Below are 19,394 nucleotides of genomic sequence, written 5' to 3'. Positions count from 1 at the left end.
TGAGAGAGAAGCAAACTTCCAGCATGACTTGCCTTGGAGCCAAGGGTTCTACAAGCAAATTCTGCACAACCAGATCTTCAAGCACCATGAGGCAAGCAGCTGCATTTCCATCAATACAATTTCTAAAATAAAAGTGCTGTATTGAGCTATGGGGAAGTGTCTCAGTCACGCTGCTGAAAAGATTCACAGGAAGAAACATGAAGTGAACTGTGATGCTGGTGATTCGGGACCCGGGCAGCAAGGCAAAGTTCCTAGCTGCCTGCAAATTTATATATGTATGTATATATATACTTGTATATTTAAAGTCACGAGAGCTCGTGTCCTGCAAAGTACAGGGCTGAGCAAGGCCCAGTGTGTTTGCTCATCCCCAGTAAATGTGCTCTATCCCAAAGGTGTGCCCACAGAAATTGCTCCTAAAATTTGGTCCTCCTATAAAAGTGGAAAGACCAAAACCTCAAAGTGGATGGAGCCTTGTGAACAAAGAAGGTAGTTTGTGCCAAGGCACCAGAAGAGATCAGTAGGTGTCTTGGGTCAGTGCAGTGGTGTTTTGGAAATGGGGGGGACTACAGGGGGCTCCTGTGAGAAGCTGCTGGAAGCTGCCAGGGTTCCAATCTCTGCCCCACATCTGCCCAAGGCCGAGCAAATATGGGAAGCTGGATGAGCCTTTGCGAGTAACATATTCAAGAAAGGAAAAATTAAACTCTAAAAATATAAGACAGGGACCTGCAGAAGAAAGAAGAGGGTGAAGTTAAGAGAGCAACGCCAGAGCAGAGACACCAAGGTCAGTGAGGAAGGAGGGGGAAAGTGCCCAGGCAGAGGTTTCCCTGCAGCCTGTGGTGAGATGGCAGCTGTGCCCCTGCAGCCCATGGAGGAGCACAGGGGAGCAGTCCCTGAAGGACCACGGTGGGGTAAATCATAGAATCATAGAATTGGCTGGGTTGGAAGGGATCTCAGAGATCATCAAGTCCAACCCTTGATCCACTACCGCTGCAGTTACCAGACCATGGCACTGAGTGCCACATCCAGTCTCTTTTTAAATATCTCCAGGGATGGAGAATCCACCACTTCCCTGGGCAGCCCATTCCAATGCTTGATCACCCTCTCAGTAAAGAAATTCTTTCTAATGTCCAACCTAAACCTCCCCTGGCACAACTTGAGACCGTGCCCTCTTGTCTTGCTGAGAGTTGCCTGGGAAAAGAGACCAACCCCCCCCGGCTCCAACCTCCTTTCAGGGAGTTGTAGAGAGTTAAGAGGTCTCCCCCGAACCTCCTCTTCTCCAGGCTGAACAGCCCCAGCTCCCTCAGCCTTTCCTCATAGGATCTGTGCTGGATCCCTTCACCAGCCTGGTTGCCCTCCTTTGGACCTGCTCCAGGACCTCGATATCCTTCCTGAACTGAGGGGCACAGTACTCGAGGTGAGGCCTCACCAGGGCTGAGTACAGGGGCAGAATCACTTCCTTGGACCTGCTGGCCACGCTGTTCCTTATACAGGCCAGGATGCCATTGGCCTTCTTGGCCACCTGGGCACACTGCTGGCTCATGTTCAGCTTCCTGTCAATCCAGACTCCCAGGTCCCTTCCTGCCTGGCTGCTCTCAGCCACTCTGTGCCCAGCCTGGAGCTCCCCATGGGGTTGTTGTGGCCAAAGTGCAGGACCCGGCACTTGGCCTTGTTGAACCTCATCCCATTGGAATCAGCCCAACTCTCCAGTCTGTCCAGGTCCCTCTGCAGAGCCCTCCTGCCTTCCAGCTGATCCACACTTCCCCCCAGCTTAGTGTCATCTGCAAATTTGCTGATGATGGACTCAATCCCCTCATCTAAGTCATCAATAAAGATATTAAATAGAACTGGGCCCAACACTGATCCCCGGGGGACACCACTGGTGACCGGTGGGCAGAGGTGAAGCAGCAGCCTGTGCAGGCTGAGGGAGAGGGTGAGATGTGTATCTGCAGCCACGGAGGAGCCCGTGTCAGAGGAGGTGACTGTTCCCGCAGCAGCTGTGACTTTGTGTGCAGCCCAGGCTGGAGCAGTCTGTGCCTGAGGGACTGCACCTCCTGGGAGGGACTCATGTCCCAGGGGTTCCTGAAGGACTCTCTGCCGTGAGAGACAGGGACCCCGCGTTGGAGCGGGGGAAGAAAGAATGTGAGGAGTCCTCCCCCTGAGGAGGAAGGAGCGGCAGAAACATCGTGTGGGGAACTGACCCTAAACCCCCCCTGACCCTCCCCTGTGCCCTGGAACTGGGAAGACAGAGGGGAGGGGGAAGTATTGAGAAATAGCCATGCTTTCTCTTTCTCCTTGTAGATTAAATTAGGTTTTTTCTTCCTGTGTTGAGTTTGTCTGGTTTCTGCCTATTAGTCTCACTGGGGAACACAAACCCCCTGTCCTGTCTCGATTTATGAGCCTTTTGGTGGATTTTTTCCTCCCTGTCCCACAGTGGGGGGATGAATGAGCAGAGGCCTGGTTGGTATAGCCAGGCCTAATCCACAACAGAGGTTCAAAGATGCTCTAAAAATCAAGCCAGCTGACAGTCTTATTTATACAACATACTTGTCTCAACATCACTATTTTGCTCTGCCCCAGTGAGACCTCACCTAGAGTACTGCATCCAGTTCTGTGCTTCCAAGTTCAAGAGGGACTGGGATTTACTTGAGAGAGGACACCGGAGCGCTGCCGGGATGATGAAGGGACTGGAACACCTGCCTTATGAAAAAAGGCCGAGAGACCTGGGGCTGAGAGTCTGGAGAGGAGAAGACTGGGGGGGGGATCTAATGGATGTATATAAATTTATCAGGGCTGGGTGTCAAGAAGCAGGGGACAACCTCTTCTCACTTGTGCCCTATGATAGGACAAGGGGTAAGGGATTCAAGACAAAGCTCAGGAAGAATTTCTTTACTGTAAGGATTACAAGAGCCCTGGAACAGGCTCCCCAGACAGGCTGTGGAGTCTCCTTCTCTGGAGACTTTCAAGACCCATCAGGATGCATTTCTGAGTGACCTGTCCTAGCTTTGGTCCTGTTCTGGCAGGGAGTTGGACTTGATGATCTTCAGAGGTCCCTACCAACCCCTGACATTCTGTGATTCTGTGATTTTCTTCCCGTTTCTTCTTTTGCTTATCTGCTAAACTTATTTTTTCCATATTTCAAGAGAGAAGTGATCTATTCTCCTCCTAAAGTTTCCAAAATAAAACCGTATTTTAAGGTTTTGAAACTGCTCTTTCAGTTGGCTGGAACCAGATTTTTCCAGTAAGGAAGAATCACTAAAAATCTCTTTGACTGATCAATCCATATTGACAGGGTATAGTTACAGACACATCATCGATACAGAAAGCACAGGCTTGAAATTAACTTTAGAATTTAACTTGTCCTACTCTTGCATTTGAGTAGCATTTAAAAAAAAATCCCTTTTACTTATATACAGACAGTATTAAATACTGCTTCTTTTAAAGCCTGGTGTCTGCTTGCATCTGTGCCTTGCTCTTGTGCACAATATCTGTTTACTCACATTGAATACCTATATTACACCTACAATTGCATTCAGAGATGCCTTGGGCAAGCACCAGGCTTCTGCCACCTCCATAATTTGCGGAGTTTAATTAAAGGAAAGGGAAGAGGTAGCAAAGCTTCAGTAGCCAAGAACTGGAAAAGAAAAAAATGACAGTGCTGCCCGCTTTAAAATATAGATAGCATCTCTCCTTCTGTAATCCCACCTCTGAAATTCTTATTTTGTCCCCTCATTACCACTCAGCATCTGCCACTTCCCACAACACTAGTAATATACAAAACATGGGAAAAAGTTTATCTTTTAAGAAAATTTTTTATTTATTTCATGTTTTAGAAGACCTGGATCATTCAGTTGGCTTTTCTAGGCATTAAAATTTAGTGGGACATTTTTTCCCTCCATACATAGTAAATTGTCTGGTCATGCAGCTCTTATTCTAGGGCTAGAGATGGGGAAAGGGACAAAAGGACAAGAGCAGCTGTGGCTGCTGGACATTTCTTGAACAAACTGCTGTCACCCAGCAGTAAGTAGCACCTCATATTACCACTCTCAAATGAATTTACAAAGCAAACCTTCCCCTCCTCCCCTCTAGCTACAGTTTCTGCTCCAGACTTTCCTGACTGGTTTTTAATGCGAGTCTTTTGCAGTTGCCTGACTAAACATTAAGAATGTAAATTTAGGGTAGCAGCCCAATTTTGCTGCCAGCCTGAAATACTAAGGTGGTCCCCAGGAGCTTAGAACTAGCAGTTAGTTTAGTTTTCACCTGTGAAAACACCAGCATCAGTTCAGAAGCCCTCACCTCACAGTCCAGGACATTTTGAAAAACATACATTACAAAACACATTTTAAAATCTCACATAAAGCAAATTAAAGTGGAAGAATGGGGAAGAGGAGTAAGAGACACTGCTAAACCCAAACATTCATAAAAACAACAGTTCTAAGGAACAAGTTGGGGTTCTTGTTCAAAAATTTACTATATCTGAGTTCATGTTTTCCAGGTATTTACCACTCGCCTTAAGGCACTCAAAAAGATTAAGAGGGAGCTTCAAAAGTCTCATGGGGCCAGAAGTGCCAGCTTCTAAAAAGTCAGCACACAGAAGAGCAATAGCTTGGATAAAATACATATTGACTGTCTGAAAGCTGTCCTCCCCTCATGAAAAATGCAAGGGAAGGAGACAGTTTCTTCCTCCCCCAGATGGAAGCCCTCCTCCCCACCCACTCTTCTCTATAGCTTGTATTGAGAAGGGGTTAGTCATAGCAGGACACAGATGTGTTCATGCCTGGATGATGAAACTCAGATGATAACAAGAATATGTTCTTGTCTACAGGCCAGGAGACAACCCCTTGTTTTTCTTGAGAGCCAGATTTTCTAACTCCTTCGTGATGGGAAGAACAACAGTCACTTTTGTTTAGCCTTTCTCAGCAGAATGGGGAAATACACTGGTTTTGCAAAAGCTTCTTGCTCTTCCATCAAGTTTGCTTTCTATCCAGGCTTCTATTTCCTCACAGAAGATCAAATGCCACACACCACAGGCTTGCACAATGCTGCTGGCTATGAGATCTATAGAAAACTAACAAGAACAAGGAGCAAGGGTTGTGCATATGGACAAAGGTGATGCGGAAGGGCAATGACTGCATGGCAAGGATGTGTACCTGGCAAAGAAAAAGCCCTCGCGCTGAGGTTTGGCCCCTTGTAATATGTAAAATTGCAAATATTCATTTGCAATTCAGTGACTAATAGTTCATCATCTTAGTTTGAAGGAGACATTAATGAACTAGTCTGAATATATTTACATGTTTGGTTATGATTGTCCTTTGAAAGTGCTGTCCTGACTTTGAGAGGTCATGAATAAGATATTGGCAAGAAGTCAAACACTCCCTGCATTTGGCAACATGTAGCACATTGGAAGAATAGGAAAACCCCTAGTAAGCATTTTTGGGAGTGCAGTTACAGACCTTGTTGAGGTCTTCATGCTTAAGTAGTGAGAAAACAGTGATTTGCTGAGCCTTACTGATTTCTAACCCAGAACACCCTGACTCATCAGGCCACCCATCCTGTAGCTGATATACAAAATCAACTTTTCCAAAGCCAAACTGGATGGATTCAGAATAGAATAATGGAATTGTTTGAAGACCTTTAACATCAAGTCCAACTATTAAACCTTGCACTGCCTAGCCCACCACTAAACCATGTCCCTCAGCACCACATCTACATACCTTAAATACCTCCAGGGATGGTGACCCAATCACTTCCCTAGGCAGCCTCTTGCAGTGCCTGACAATCCTTTCAGTAAATTTTTCCTAACATCCAACCTGGTGCAACTCAAGGCCATTTCCTCTTGTTCTATTGCTTGCAACTTGGAAGAGACTGACAATTCACTCAAACCTCCTTTCAGATAGCTGGAGAGAGTGATAAGGTCTCCCCTGAGATAACACCATAGTAGTTAGTAAAAAAAAAACAAAACAAAAAACACCCCCAAAAACCAAATGAATAACCGAAAACCTCTTAAACAGTAGCGCTCCTTTACTGGTTGAATGACTTGAAAATGTCTTTGAAATACAAGTCAAGATTCAAACTTTCCCAGAGGCTGATCAAGCCGTTTCAGTGGTTTATAAAGTACTTTAAAGCAGCCCTTGGCACTCAGTACTGCTCCACTGCTCCATTTTGTTACTAAATCAAGGAGGTCTCTAGTTAATCACCTCATAGCAGAAAGACTTCAATGTAATAAATCATATGAAATGTTATGTTTTCTCCTCCTTTCAACTTGCCATAATGCAAAGCATAGACCAAGCAATTCCTGCAACATCATAGCTGTGCTGTCAATGATACCTCATAGGAAAGAAATCAGAATGTGTATTATAAACTTTCACAATTCCTATGTTATCACCTTAAATTTTATTCTAAAGTATTTTAATGAAGCTTTCTGAGGTGTTTTAGGTCAAACTAGAGAATTCTACTCTCCCTCTCTCCTCTTGTGCCTTTGTATGGATCTCTCCTTTACTACAAGATCAGCAAAAGTCATTACCATGTGCAGCAGACTGAGCAAGCAGTGTCAGGACCTGACACATTTTTCCCCCTCTCCAAGTGTATTACTGTGCTCAGCATCTCCATGATCATGAAACTGGCAACAAGATATTTACTTTGATCAAGGTGTTTATTGCATCTCAGAGGGCACACATGCACTGGGGTTTGTTTTTTTTTTGTTTGTTTTTGTTTTCAACTGAAATACAAAGAAGAGCCATTTTGAAATTAACTTTTTATAGAACTTTCCCATCACTGTCTATGTTATCCCCACAGCAAATTCAGATACAACCACTTTTAATGGTACCATACATTGAGTAAATAGTTCATTTGAAAGACTTTAGGTGAGTATCTTTCCAACTCAATATGCTTTTACGGAGAACTGCCAAGCCACTTGTAACACTGATCCACAGTGACCTCATTGAAGAGTCAAGATCTTACACCAAGCCATCAGCAGAAACAGTATGAGAACAAATGAAAAAAAAAAAAATAAAGAAACACAGTTTGTACAGTAAAGGGCATGGATCTCTGGATCAGAATTAAATCTAATCACCAATAGTACAAAAGCTACTCACAGCGCATTCGGGGCAATGGAGAAAACACTAGCCTAAGGCATACACAGGGAAGCACTAAATTAAGAGATGTACAGAAGAACTGAACAGAGATGAGTAACATCACTTGTAATGGTTTGACTACAGATATATCAAAGAGTGCTCTTGTATTTGAAATCCCTTCATGTCAGCACAACTACGGTTGCTCTTTTTCCCACCTTCATGGAGAGAAACTGACCCTTTACTTATTTTCAGTGCATTGAGCAAGAACTGATAAATACGCCAATTTTAAAATGCAGAAACTTACATAATTAAAAAAGATTCTTAAATAAATACGGTATTCTTTCAGATATGATTTCTCATTCTTGGTAAATCATCGAAAAAGTATTTGATATGGAAGTTTATCTTTATATTACTTTGAATTATCTTAACATATACAGTGCCACAAAAATAAAACATTTTTTCACGACAATTGAGATTCCTGTGACCAGAAAAAAAAAATGTATTCCACACAATTTCTTAAGTATTTTCTTTACTATCTGGTATTATCACACTATGTTTTGTAACAGATAAAGGAGAAATTGAGTCCTAGGGAAATTTTAGGTGTCCTCAAAAAGTTATATACATGGAAACCTTCAAAAACCACAGACATCGCTCCAAATGGCTCACCAAACAACAGCTGCATAATCTGTCCCTGTGGGATAGGTTCAGAAAAGCACTAGAAGGCATCAGAAACATACATCCATTGTTTAAATTTTAAAACACAAATAACCCAAGTACACAAATTTCGAGAGAGTAGGGATAACAGCTAAGGTAGTACACATTCCTAATGTTCACTTTCACAGCTGTGCTACACGTTTCAGGAAGAAGAGAAAGTCTGAGTAAGCACTGGGTTTGGTACTGGTGGCTCACTTTGAAACTCTGAGCATCCAATTTGTAGACTCCAAACTCAAGTTTTCATCATCCAGTCAGAAAAACTGCAGCTGTGAATATAGAAAAACATTAGATGAAAACCAGAATAATGGGTTAGACAAAGCACATTGTAGGAAGAGCACCAAACCTGCTCATCACAACACTCCTCAGGGGAGTCACAATCAGTGTTAAGTGAATCAGCAGTTTTCCCACAGTTATGAATCTGTCCACTATAAAACCAAGCCAAAAGCAGTGCATCCCATCAATGAAGGTGCATCTCCACTCCTAGACATCTCCACCAAGAGCCAGGTACACCTTCCAGGGCTGGAATTCAAAAAAAGTGAAAGGGGGACTGGGCAGTGCCAGAGCAGCCCGATCCCATCCACTGCTGCTAACTGCAGCACAGAGGGGGCTTAGAAAAGTCTTAGCATTAGCTATAGAAAGAAAGAAAAGGGACTTAGGAAGAAGGCTCCAAAGATATACAACATCCTCTCATCACCTGGCAAATTACTCCAGTCTAAATTTAAAAATGCCTATCTTACTTTTGCCTGATTTTTAACTGTTCAATTCAATCTGATGCTTCTACTTGGCAGTTTTTATATCCTTCTCCAAAACCCTCACAGTAATGTTTCTGCCTTTTTTCCCTTCCATTCTGCACTACTGGTTTAATTTGGGGTATTTTTGCTATTGGGTTTTTTTGGGTTGGTTGGTTTTTGGTTGGTTTTTTTGGTTTTTTTTTTTTCTTCTCCTCCATTTTTAATTTATATTAACTCCTCTGTTCTTCACCACTGTTGTTCCACATGGCACTGCTCAGGATCTCACACCTCAGCATTCCAAAAGACAGTGCCTTGAAAAATTATATGGTGGGGCAAAATATTAGCTGGCAGCAGATAAGAGATGCAAACAGCTTTCCCTTGGTAATCAATATAGATCAGTTTTTTCCTCTTTCAATCCCTTCACTCCTATGATACCAAATCAGTTTCCACACTCACAAGACTCAAACAAGCCTCTTCAGCACTGTTTTGCCCCTGGTGTTTGTATCCTGTTACAATGCTAGATAAGTATTAATTTCAGAGAAAAAAAAACCAAAACCAAATATAAATCCTTGGATTGCATGAAAACCAGGAAAAAAATGGAAATTATAGGTCGAAGATAACTTTTCCTGGCAGTCCCTTTCGGCAAAAAAAAGTAGCCTAACGTCAGGAGTTCAGGCTAAAATTAAGTGTGGACAAATTTTTTTCTCTCTTTAAACCACCACATTATCAGTGCATGTTTCTACCTATGTGTGCAGCTACAATTTTATCAGTCATATCTAATCTGCTGGCTTAATCCACATCTGCATGCCAGAACCAGAGGGTTTACATGCTTGGGCAGGCAGTCACAGAATACCTTAGCGTTTACAAGAAATCCTTGATGTTAAGATCCGCTAATGGGTCCTTTGTTGGAGGTTTCTTGGGACTCTGAGTAGCAGGAGTTGGGCTTGGAGAAAGCTAACAGATGCCAGCCAAGAAGGCAGAAGAAAAAAACAAAAGACAAAGCAGAGAAAGGATACACAAGCGTTAGGCAGATACAAGCTGGTTTTCACATGAGCATATTGCAAGCATACAAAGTTCTCATTTTTCAGCCTGCTGTCATCTTGCTCAAGTGTTGTTCAGACTCCATCCTTACTACAGGGTTAACAATGTTTGGCTGGTTTAATGGACAAGGCTACAGACACTGTAATTAGTGTAGCTTCAAAGCACTCTCCCCCTGTAAGACAGTTTGGTGTTAGGATTATCAGCCCAGACAGAAGTTAAGCAATTGTTAAATGTTCAAGACCAAGGTGTAGAATAAGCAGAGTGAAGGGTGCAGAGTACATCTGGAAATCCCAGAGACTGCATTTAAGTGCAAGTTGTTCTACCTCAGTAATGTAAGTAGGAGTTCAAAGTATTCTGGAGACATGACTATGTTATACTCAGTTCCTCCTCTATTAGGTATTAAAAAAACATGAGCCAATTCACATAAAATGTCAGTTTTTCAAGTTCCATGCAACTCTTCTCACTAGGAAGCCAAATGGTTCTCCCCTCCTGTCCTTACTCCACCCCACCCCTACCTTACTAAGGGAACTAGAGGTATTTTATATGTAGCCCTGGAACCTTGATGACAACCTTCCTCTGAGAAAAAAAAATGTTTGTGCCTTCCATAATATTATTCTAGCTAATATTGTGACTGTCACAAAGTTACACCAGGTAAACATAGTTTAAAAACATGACAACTGAAGCAGTGATGGCACTGATGGATCTCCCACTTACAAATGGATACAGAATGACTGAAGATTATGATTACTCATTTGCATTCCTCCTTCTAAATGAAAGTTAGAATGAAAACTTCAATCCACAGTATTTAAATTTGCATGTGGCTGTGAAAAGGGCACATCCTGAGCACTCCAATGTTACATACGCTTGGGTAATTCACACTGGAATGCAGTTGCTTTGCACAGAGGGAAACCCAGCAAAAGCTACCAGCCTAAAATTGTATTTACTGAGAAACAGCTGTCATCCAAGAACTAGTAAAAGTTGAGATTTGTTGAAAGCAGAAGTTTGGTTTTCTGAGGAATCTCTTGGAAGGGAAAGTGCTGAGTGCAGCTCTAGTAAATTTTTACAAGCACTGAATAGAGTAAGAAAGCCCATCAGCTTCACTTTGAGCTTTACTCAAATATCCCCTCCCCCTAGACAGATGCTGGTTGGATGTAGGTAGCTGTAGGAGACTTTTCAAACCTGTTCCCTTGGTTTCATACATGGGAACTGGAAAAAAAAAAAAAATCAAGGTTGTTCATGTGAACTGTTGCAAGTCAGGGAGCTGATATTAGAAGAAATCTTATTTAAAGAACTGAGATAATGCACACATACAAGCTACTTTCTAGAGAAATTGAGAGCATTTCAACATTAATCTAGCAGTAATACTTACCTGTACACCAGGGCCAGTGGCAGCTCCAAAGGGTGGCCTCATCATAGGCTGCCCATACATCACTGGCTGCTGGGGCATCATGGGCACACCTGCACCTGCTGGGGGCTGGAAATTAATGAAGTGTCAGTAGGGTTCTGGGTGAAGAAAGGAGAGCAGTGTAATAAAAGGGACTCACCATCCCAAAAGCTGCTCCTGGCTGTGGGACAGGTGGAGTACCTCCTGTGGCAGGAACAGCACTTGCTGGAGGCACAGCTCCCGTCTAAAAAAATTTTGGAAAAAATTAAAAAATGCAAGAATCTCTAACACTAGCTATCTGGAAACTGCACGGAGTATCCAGGATTCTCAAAGTTGTTCTAGAAAGCAGGACTGTAGGATAATGCCTAACCTCAAACCCATGATGCTTTAAAGAATGAGAAAGATGAGCGAGTCCTTGCACTGATGCTCAGCTTGCTTTTTCACAAAGAAGCAAGGGGGACAGACTCCATTCTCTCAATGAGTCCATTTACTCAGTACAACTTAAAATAAGTCCAAGAAAATGCATACTCTCTTCCACTTTCTACATAGTGTAAGAAAGCATTCTAATATAGCAACTACAGCATCAGCAGTAGCACTGTATTTTAGTAAAAGCTTAAGCAGATTGTAAAGCTAAGGGAAGTAACTTCTATAATTAGTTTCCAGTTTAAAAATGAAATGTTTTGTATGCAGTGAGATTCATATAAATTGAAGAATAAGTTCAGGCACTTAAGCCACAATCACATCCATTACAAATTTTACTAAGGAGAGTTCAGTTTATCTTATTATGCTTTTCTTATGCTTAACTTATTATGATATGCGTTCAAATAAAACAATACCAAAAAAAAAAGTTCTTTTTCTAGGATTCAGGAAGAGAACTGTTAGTTTAGCAGTCTGACTGGCTATACAGCACAACAGCATATTTGAACAAAGCCACCCCACTCACCTAGCAAAACCTACTCATTACCCCTTTTGGTTCCTTTGTCACTTCCCATATAAAGAGCCTTCTTATAGCCTTGCCAAGTCTCTCCTTTCCAGAGAGTTATACAACACCCAAATTAACAACTCTTGAAGCGAGGCAGGAAGCAGTCAAGGAATGGATTTGAAAACAGTAGTAGGATTTTTAGGAATCTCATTAAATGCCTTTGTATATGTTCATGTAGAATGCTTAAGTATAGAGGCACAATTTCTCAAGTTATTACAGAAGCTGTAGTGTCATGCTTGAGCCTCCACATCCTTACCTCCTACCTTGAGTCAGGTACATCCCACTACTCTGGGGGAGAAGCTAGCACACTTTCAGTTCAAAGGACAGTGAAAATATCTCTGGAGATTTGTTGTAATTCCTTCTTGCACAATCTGCTTCTGTCAATGATGCATTTAGCACTTCTGGTTTATCCTTGCTTCCAGACCAAAATCCGCCAGTTTCTTAGGAAACTGGAGACAAGTTGAGATAACCTGTTCCAGATTCATTATTCAGCAAAAGACCCTACAGTTTCTAGCTAAAAATTATGAACTTCTTCTCCAGTCTGAAAGCTTTCTGGGGAATATTCCAACCAAAAGCTCTGCTTCACTAGCAGCACAGTTCTCCTCAAACTAACATCTGGACACTCATGTATGGAAAGCAAGGAATAAGAAGGCATGGATTAATGACTTCAGATGCAGTGACCTGACTGCAGTCACAGGAACATGTAGCTCAAAATCCAGCTAGGCAGATGAATCTGTTTATCCCTCAAAGCACTAGGGTCTCTCAAAGGAATAGACTTTTATGAAATTCTACTGATTTCAATCCAGAATGTGCAAGGACACAAGGAAGGGAAAAAGTGACCAAAACTTTAGGTGGTTCCACAACGACCTAAAGGAAAGCTTTGTTTTGGTCTCCATATGTATTTCTTCCTGCTGATCTGGTTTTCTTTGGTTTCAAAAATTATCTACTTGCATGAGTTTCAGGAAATATATATATATCATCCATGTTTCATGAAATGCTATCAAAATCACCCAGCTTTCCAGAAGGACTAGTTACTTATCATATGGTAAAACCACTGCAAGTTTGGGCTGATGTGACAGAAGTTAGAAATGCCAAGTAGTACATTCACCAGATAGTTCAGGTCCAAGTAAAGCAAAGACAGTGTGAAGCCATTATTTTCAAACTTACATCAGAGAATTGTTAATCACTACTAACACATTCAGCACATTGCCTGAGAATAATCTGCTGGACAGACAGTCCAAGAGCCATGTTAGGTAGCTAGTTTTAAGCCAGTGGTAGTAACTGTAGTGCAGGTGAGGTGCTGTTAGTATATTTGTGTTAAGTAAGATAAAATATTTCAAAAAAACAACAACCCACTTACATTGTACAGTATTGCCCAGCCTTTCTATTAAGAAAAAAAGGTTGATGTTACAACTAATACATTCAATGAAGTACCAAGTTCAGGCAGTTCTTGTAGCTTCCATAAGATTAAGGAACAAGCTGGAACATCCTTAAGAGTTACATCAATATGTGGCTGTGGCAGCAGACAGCTGAACTGGCCAAGCCTCCCCTTGACAGTCTTTTCCTTCCCAACCCAACTTTTTGCAAATGGAAGCTATTTTATGCCTTGTGCTACTCTGGTGAGATGAGGCATGACCCCTCTTCAGATTACTCTTGTAATCTGTACTCTCATAATCAAGTTTCTCTTGTGTCAAATTTAGATTACTATCTCAATTCAACCCTTTTTGCTGAGAATTAGTGCCTTCTTATACCTTTTAAAGGGCAAACTTAACTTTACCAACAGACTGTTTTACTCTGCTAAACAAGCCTGACATAACACCCACCACTTGGTCTGTATGATTACTGTGTAGACTTTCAATCTACTTCACACAAGAAAGCTTGAGAAAAACTTATTTATTTTCTCTCCTTCCAGTAATTCAGCTTTGAATCTATACTGTTGTCTTCTGGACAAGTGACTTGGGCCCAGAGCTGGAAAGACCTATACACAGCTAACCACACACTTAGATATGTCCATGGATACAAGGACACGTGTAGACTTACACCAACACAAATACCAGTGTATTTTCATTCACCTGAAGTCAGTGATTGATATGTCAGCTGTAAATCTAGTCTCAAAAATGTGACCCGAAATACTCATATTATTTATACAGAAGAAAACTTTCACTGAAGTAGTCAGGAGGAGTGCCTGACTTTGTTTGCAGTCTCACAAAATACTGAGGTTTCAAAGCAGAGCTATGGATGGATGAACCACCTACCAATGGAGCACCTGGAACACCCCCAGTTGACCATGTTGCAGGTGCTACTTTTGGCTGCCAGTTGGCTCCTCCTGTTAACTTTTTCTCTCCAGCATTCCACTGCAGGTCTCCCCTAATAGAGAGGGAGAGAGACAGAGCTATTATATACATACCCTCATAGCAAAAAGGAAAACCTATTGCAGTATACATTAACATTAGGCTTGCAGCTACATTAGTTGATGGTGTATGCAGTTTAAGTTATTAACAGAAAGATATGCTTTTAGTGCCACTCAGTTTCAAGGGTTGTTAGCAGCAGACACCAGTATTCTCTATGCTGAAGTCAGTTACATGGTTATGGCCTTGGTGGTGAGAATTAAAGAGAAGTTTTACTTAGTATTGACTGAAGGTAACATATTATTGCATATACCCTTGCAAAGTAGGAAGAGGGACTGCTACTGCCTATTCTACTGGGGCCAGGCAGTACAGCTGCCTGCTAGAAGTCTTTGAAAGGTCATTTCATTGCTGGAAATCTTGCTCAGACAGCTGGAGAAGGAAAGCATTCAAGTTCTGAAAAAAGTTGATAGATACAAGAGAAACAAATCATTCATAGAATAAAAGGGTTGTTGCAAAACCAACTTTTGTTAGTGGCTGCTCTATCCAGAATTAGATACACCATTTGAATGAGGTAGACTGAAAGAAGCTAAGTTTTGGGGATAAGCTTCATGATGTGTTTATACATATCCCTTCTATCATCTCCACAGAGGCAAAAAACATTTAGAAGTATACACATCATAAACTGGTCTTGAATACAGAGGAAGATTCAGCAAAGAAGTAAGCAATCAGTTAGATTAAGAAGACATATGCAAAAATAAACAGAATGCTGTAAATATCACTTCTTGCAAAAAGCAGCTTTACGCTGCATAGAATGAACTTCTTTTCTATTTTACAAGTATTCCAATGCCTACAGGACAAGCACACCCACCGTCTGTAAAAAGATAATAAAACTATTACATATTAGCCTGGATTACTGAGGGAAGCTATACAATTAATTATCTGGATGTTTTTTTCATTTCAAATTTTGTGGGTATCAGCTATACAATATGAGGGCAGCAGTTTACAGGAAAAAAAAAATTACTTTATGACTCAGATTAAAGCCAGCAAGCTTAAAAGCTGTCAGGAACATTTAACCTTTATTATTCAATGAACCTGTATATAATAAAATGCTTCTTCCAGAATTTTTATGAACCATTTTTTGGGGAAGAAGGATTACAGAACCAATTAATTGATTCTTAATAAACACTGAGACAGATGAAAGATTACACAGAGTCAAAAACCCCTTATTCTTTTTTCTTAAACAAAGTTGAACTTACTTTTTTGAAGTGGTACCAGAAATTCCAAGATCTGAAAATTTTAAGGAAAAAGGAGAAAAAGAAGCCATGTATTTAGTAAATTAAAGCATATCAACAGCTCACACTTTATTGCACAGGGGCTTATACAGAGTAATGAAGTTTTGGCTGTTCTCATGTAGAGAGCATCAGAACAGTGGCCACATCTACCCCTTCTTCAAAACAAACTTTTGAGTTCCCCTGCAGGGCTTGTATTTTAGGAAGCCATTTTTGCTCCATAAGCAAACCAAAGCAACAGTATGTTTAGGGCTATAAAACACTGTTTATTAAGAGCACCCAACTATTTACCATGAATGACAACACTAGTTTCCATTCCTCTTACACATACAGAAATAAAAGCTATTTGCAACATACATACACATAAATCTGAATGTTACTTGGAAGTTTTGCACTGATCTATCTGCTGTACTATACATGGAAACTTAATTTTCCTTAATTACTTTTTGAAAGAAACTTTAAGCAAAATTTAAAAGACTACTCTTCTCATATGAGTAGTGCAAGGCCTGTAAATCACAAATCACCAAGTTTGATTTTTTTTTCTCTTCCAACTTGGATATACCAAGTGATATGCAGAAGAGGTTTCAAGAAGTCCTGCTGACTACTTTGTGTGGTAGTTTCCCCACACACTTAACAGTAGAGTATATATCACCAGACCAGTTTTATTTTTGCTGTGATGTTTCTACATATAATAAAGTATTCCATTTATACAATCCTCTTAAGTATAACTTCAGTAGTATTACACCTTAGCCTCGGTGGGCCTCTGTTAGGTTTTTGAAGGGGCTGCAGCTACTGATCTGCAGTTATAAAGGCATTAGGCCTTTTCCTACTACAGGAAAAAGAATCCTTTTTTTTAGTTTTGCCTTTCAAGAATATGTTTTGAAAAGTTCTGAGAGACTGTCTGTTCTCAACTTTGGCACTCCTCATGCCACTGCTTCTACTTCTCATTAACCAGGAAGTTACTTATGTCCATCAGTTTTTCTGCTTAAATTCCACAGGGCTATCATGCTCTGGACAACTTTCACCTTTGTTATTACACATGTGCAAATTCATTAAGATTCTGATATACTCCCTAATGTATCTGAGTTGTTCACAGATGATAAATGGTACCTAGCAAACAGATCCCATTCTTTGGCTCAGATCCTGGGCACAAAGAGGGACAAGTTATGAACCCAGACTACCAGCTATCTGAATTAAGCCTTATTCCTGTGCATAGCTTCCCTAGTCTGCCCAGGAAGGAGGACTTAGAAGCAAGCTAAAATAGACAGGTATTTGGCTCCATGGAAAAGTAACATAGTTGTAAGCCACATCACTTAAAACCAATGTTTGTCACTTACTGCCTACTAAGTTTGCAAGAGATGAATCAAGATCACTTCCCAGGCCTTTGCTTGCTCCTGAAGCAGGGACAGTTGCTGTGGCTGAAGGTGCTGCAGACTGACCAGAAGGAACCATAGTTGGCATAAGAAGATCACCTAAGCCATCAAACACTGGAAGTGAAAGGAAATTGAGTTAGAACAGCAGCTGTGGTAAGAAAAAACCCTGCCAGCCACTTTGCTGTTGCTCCAACAAATGTAGCACACACCACAAGGTCACACGGCTTACCAAAGCACCATTTGACATTAAGAGTAATGCCAACAAGGGCATGCATGTCATTCTACTAGACACTGAATGTACAGTAACCCTGAAAGAGCTATACTAATCAGAACTTATATGAGAGCACATGCCTAAACAGTCTTTAACTGGACAGTTCAATCTACATAAATACAGCACCACTTCCACAAGACACTTTTCTTAACAGCCCTCCTTAAGAGAGGTATCAGATGCACACACATTTGTCAAGAGATATTCATTTAAGGGTTTTCAAAATGAACATCTTGCAACAACACCAGTCAGAATTACTGTGGCAAAGCAGTCTTAAACCTTGACATCTGATGGCAAAAGGATTTAATGACTCAAGGTATTACTACTCTTCACTTGCAAGTAGCAGGAAATTGGTAAAATCTACTAACATCTTATGAGATCAGAAGAAACCAGAACCATTCACAGTGACAGAATTAGCCTCAGTTGTCCAGCCATCTAACTCAGAAGTTAATTTTTAGGTCCCTTGATGTCAAACTGCCTGATACAACACATGCCAGCATTCTATCTTCTGATCTGTATTTGAGGTACATGCTAACGTTAAGTCAACAAGAAGGGGCAGCATGTGCACTGGCAAGCAACCAAATAACCAAGCACAGCAGTACTACTTCAACTTTTTTTTTTCTTGTACAATGGCAGAACTCACCAATTTTAAGTTGGTAGCAAGGACCCAGCATGGAAAATATAGAATGGAAGAGATACAAACAAAATGATAGCAGTGATGAAAGTTTAAGCTTATAGTCAGGCAAAGAACACTACCTCACTCTTTGTTTTGTGTACCTTCAAGTGCCATGCAAGCTCAAGAATAGCTTCAGCAGCAGCAAGACAACTTGCCTATATACTTGATTTATAGAACAGTGTTTTCCTCACAGAACTCCTGATTCATGCAGTCAAGCACATGCAAGGACGATGTCCACCCTAGCTTGTTTTTTACTGACATGGTAGAATAAACACTGGGTACAGAGCTCCTGGCACACACCAGCCTAAACACCACCCTGAATTCTTCCAGTAGAAAAAAGAACCAGGAAATCAGTGATATTGCTTGTACTTGGAGCCTAAGTATGGTGTCATTAACTCATCTAACACAGAGAAACATCTTAGTAAATTCACAGAAGAAACACGAGGGCTCACCTGATGCATCAAATGAACTGCCAGCTGCTGGAGCTGTTGTCCCAAAAGCTGCATCAAAGTTAGGCTGTAGTAAGCTGGTTTGAGCTGGAGTGACTGGGGATGGTGATGGAGAGGGAGCAATAAAAGAACCTCCAAAGCCTTGAAAAAGCCACATAAAAAGAGGTATGGGCATTAGAGTCAGTTTTGTTGGGCTGTGTTTAACAAAAAAAACTTGGTCTATAGAAGGCAGAATGACAGAGACAATTCTTACTAGACCATTGTAAACAACTCAGTACTTACTACACAAGCATCCTTGGTACGTGACACAGGGAATTTAAGATTTTGTGAGAGTCATCAATAAAAACTCCAATGTTTGCTATTTAAATTTCTGCAGAGGCAGACCAACAGAGTAGAGAACACCATTCTTCCACTGCTACCTGCTATCATTCTAGGTAAGTAATCTCACAGGCAGAATTTAACACACAAGAATTACTACAGAAAAAACAGATGACTGACTTGAGAAAACAATATGATTATCCATAAACTTCTATAGCAGTGTTTTAGTAATCCAACTTAGCCTCTTACACCATCTTAAAACATTCTAGTTCCCCTCATCAAGGTGTCTTCAAGCTTCTGTCCCTTGCCCATGCCAAAGCAGGGTCAACAGCAGCCTCAAGTGAACTGCTTGTAGGCTGGAAACTCACCATGATTAAGCTTAACGTATATATTATCAACCCTATATTTATATAAATAAACCCTACCCATGGAAATCCTCTAGCCTACAAGCAATGCACTACCATGCTTGACTATTCTTAAAATCCACCCTCCCCTGTCCCCCATATAATTTGAACTCCCTTGCAGTGTAAGCTTACCTGTACTACCTACACACCCCAGAGACTGATTATATCTGCAAAGACTGTGTCAAAATGACAACATACATATGACACTTTCTTAATTCTTTTCAGTCTACAAGCCATTGCTCTTATTCAACCTCTTCTTGACAGTGATGTCTGAGACCTCTTTACTACAGTCTTTCAGCTTTGTTTTTTGACCAGTTGTCCTTGCATAGGAAGGATCAGACCAGAGC

The 19,394-nt window shown here is 41.1% G+C and overlaps 1 protein-coding gene across 27 annotated transcripts in view; it reads right to left on the bottom strand.

Annotated features, from left to right (window-relative positions):
• Positions 1–6,630: 6,630 nt before the first annotated feature.
• SNAP91 (synaptosome associated protein 91) overlaps positions 6,631–19,394 on the bottom strand; it is a 72,655-nt gene continuing 59,891 nt past the window's right edge. For 15 of the 27 annotated variants that reach the window (XM_071741432.1, XM_071741431.1, XM_071741442.1 and 12 more), the window contains 9 exons: positions 18,329–18,466; positions 16,897–17,046; positions 15,527–15,557; positions 14,178–14,289; positions 13,283–13,306; positions 11,101–11,184; positions 10,926–11,030; positions 9,369–9,469; positions 6,631–8,050 (listed from right to left, as the gene is read on the bottom strand). In XM_071741432.1, coding sequence (XP_071597533.1) covers positions 9,377–9,469; positions 10,926–11,030; positions 11,101–11,184; positions 13,283–13,306; positions 14,178–14,289; positions 15,527–15,557; positions 16,897–17,046; positions 18,329–18,466 — 737 coding nt within the window. In that variant the 3' untranslated portion in view covers positions 6,631–8,050; positions 9,369–9,376. Of the gene's footprint in view, positions 8,051–9,368; positions 9,470–10,925; positions 11,031–11,100; positions 11,185–13,282; positions 13,307–14,177; positions 14,290–14,583; positions 14,724–15,526; positions 15,558–16,896; positions 17,047–18,328; positions 18,467–19,394 lie in introns of those variants that run through there. The other 12 variants (XM_071741437.1, XM_071741443.1, XM_071741439.1 and 9 more) reach the window with 6 other exon arrangements.

The sequence above is a fragment of the Heliangelus exortis genome, chromosome 3 (genome assembly GCF_036169615.1).
Source record: "Heliangelus exortis chromosome 3, bHelExo1.hap1, whole genome shotgun sequence".
NCBI lineage: Eukaryota > Metazoa > Chordata > Aves > Apodiformes > Trochilidae > Heliangelus > Heliangelus exortis.
This window is presented reverse-complemented; position numbering and strand designations above follow the sequence as displayed.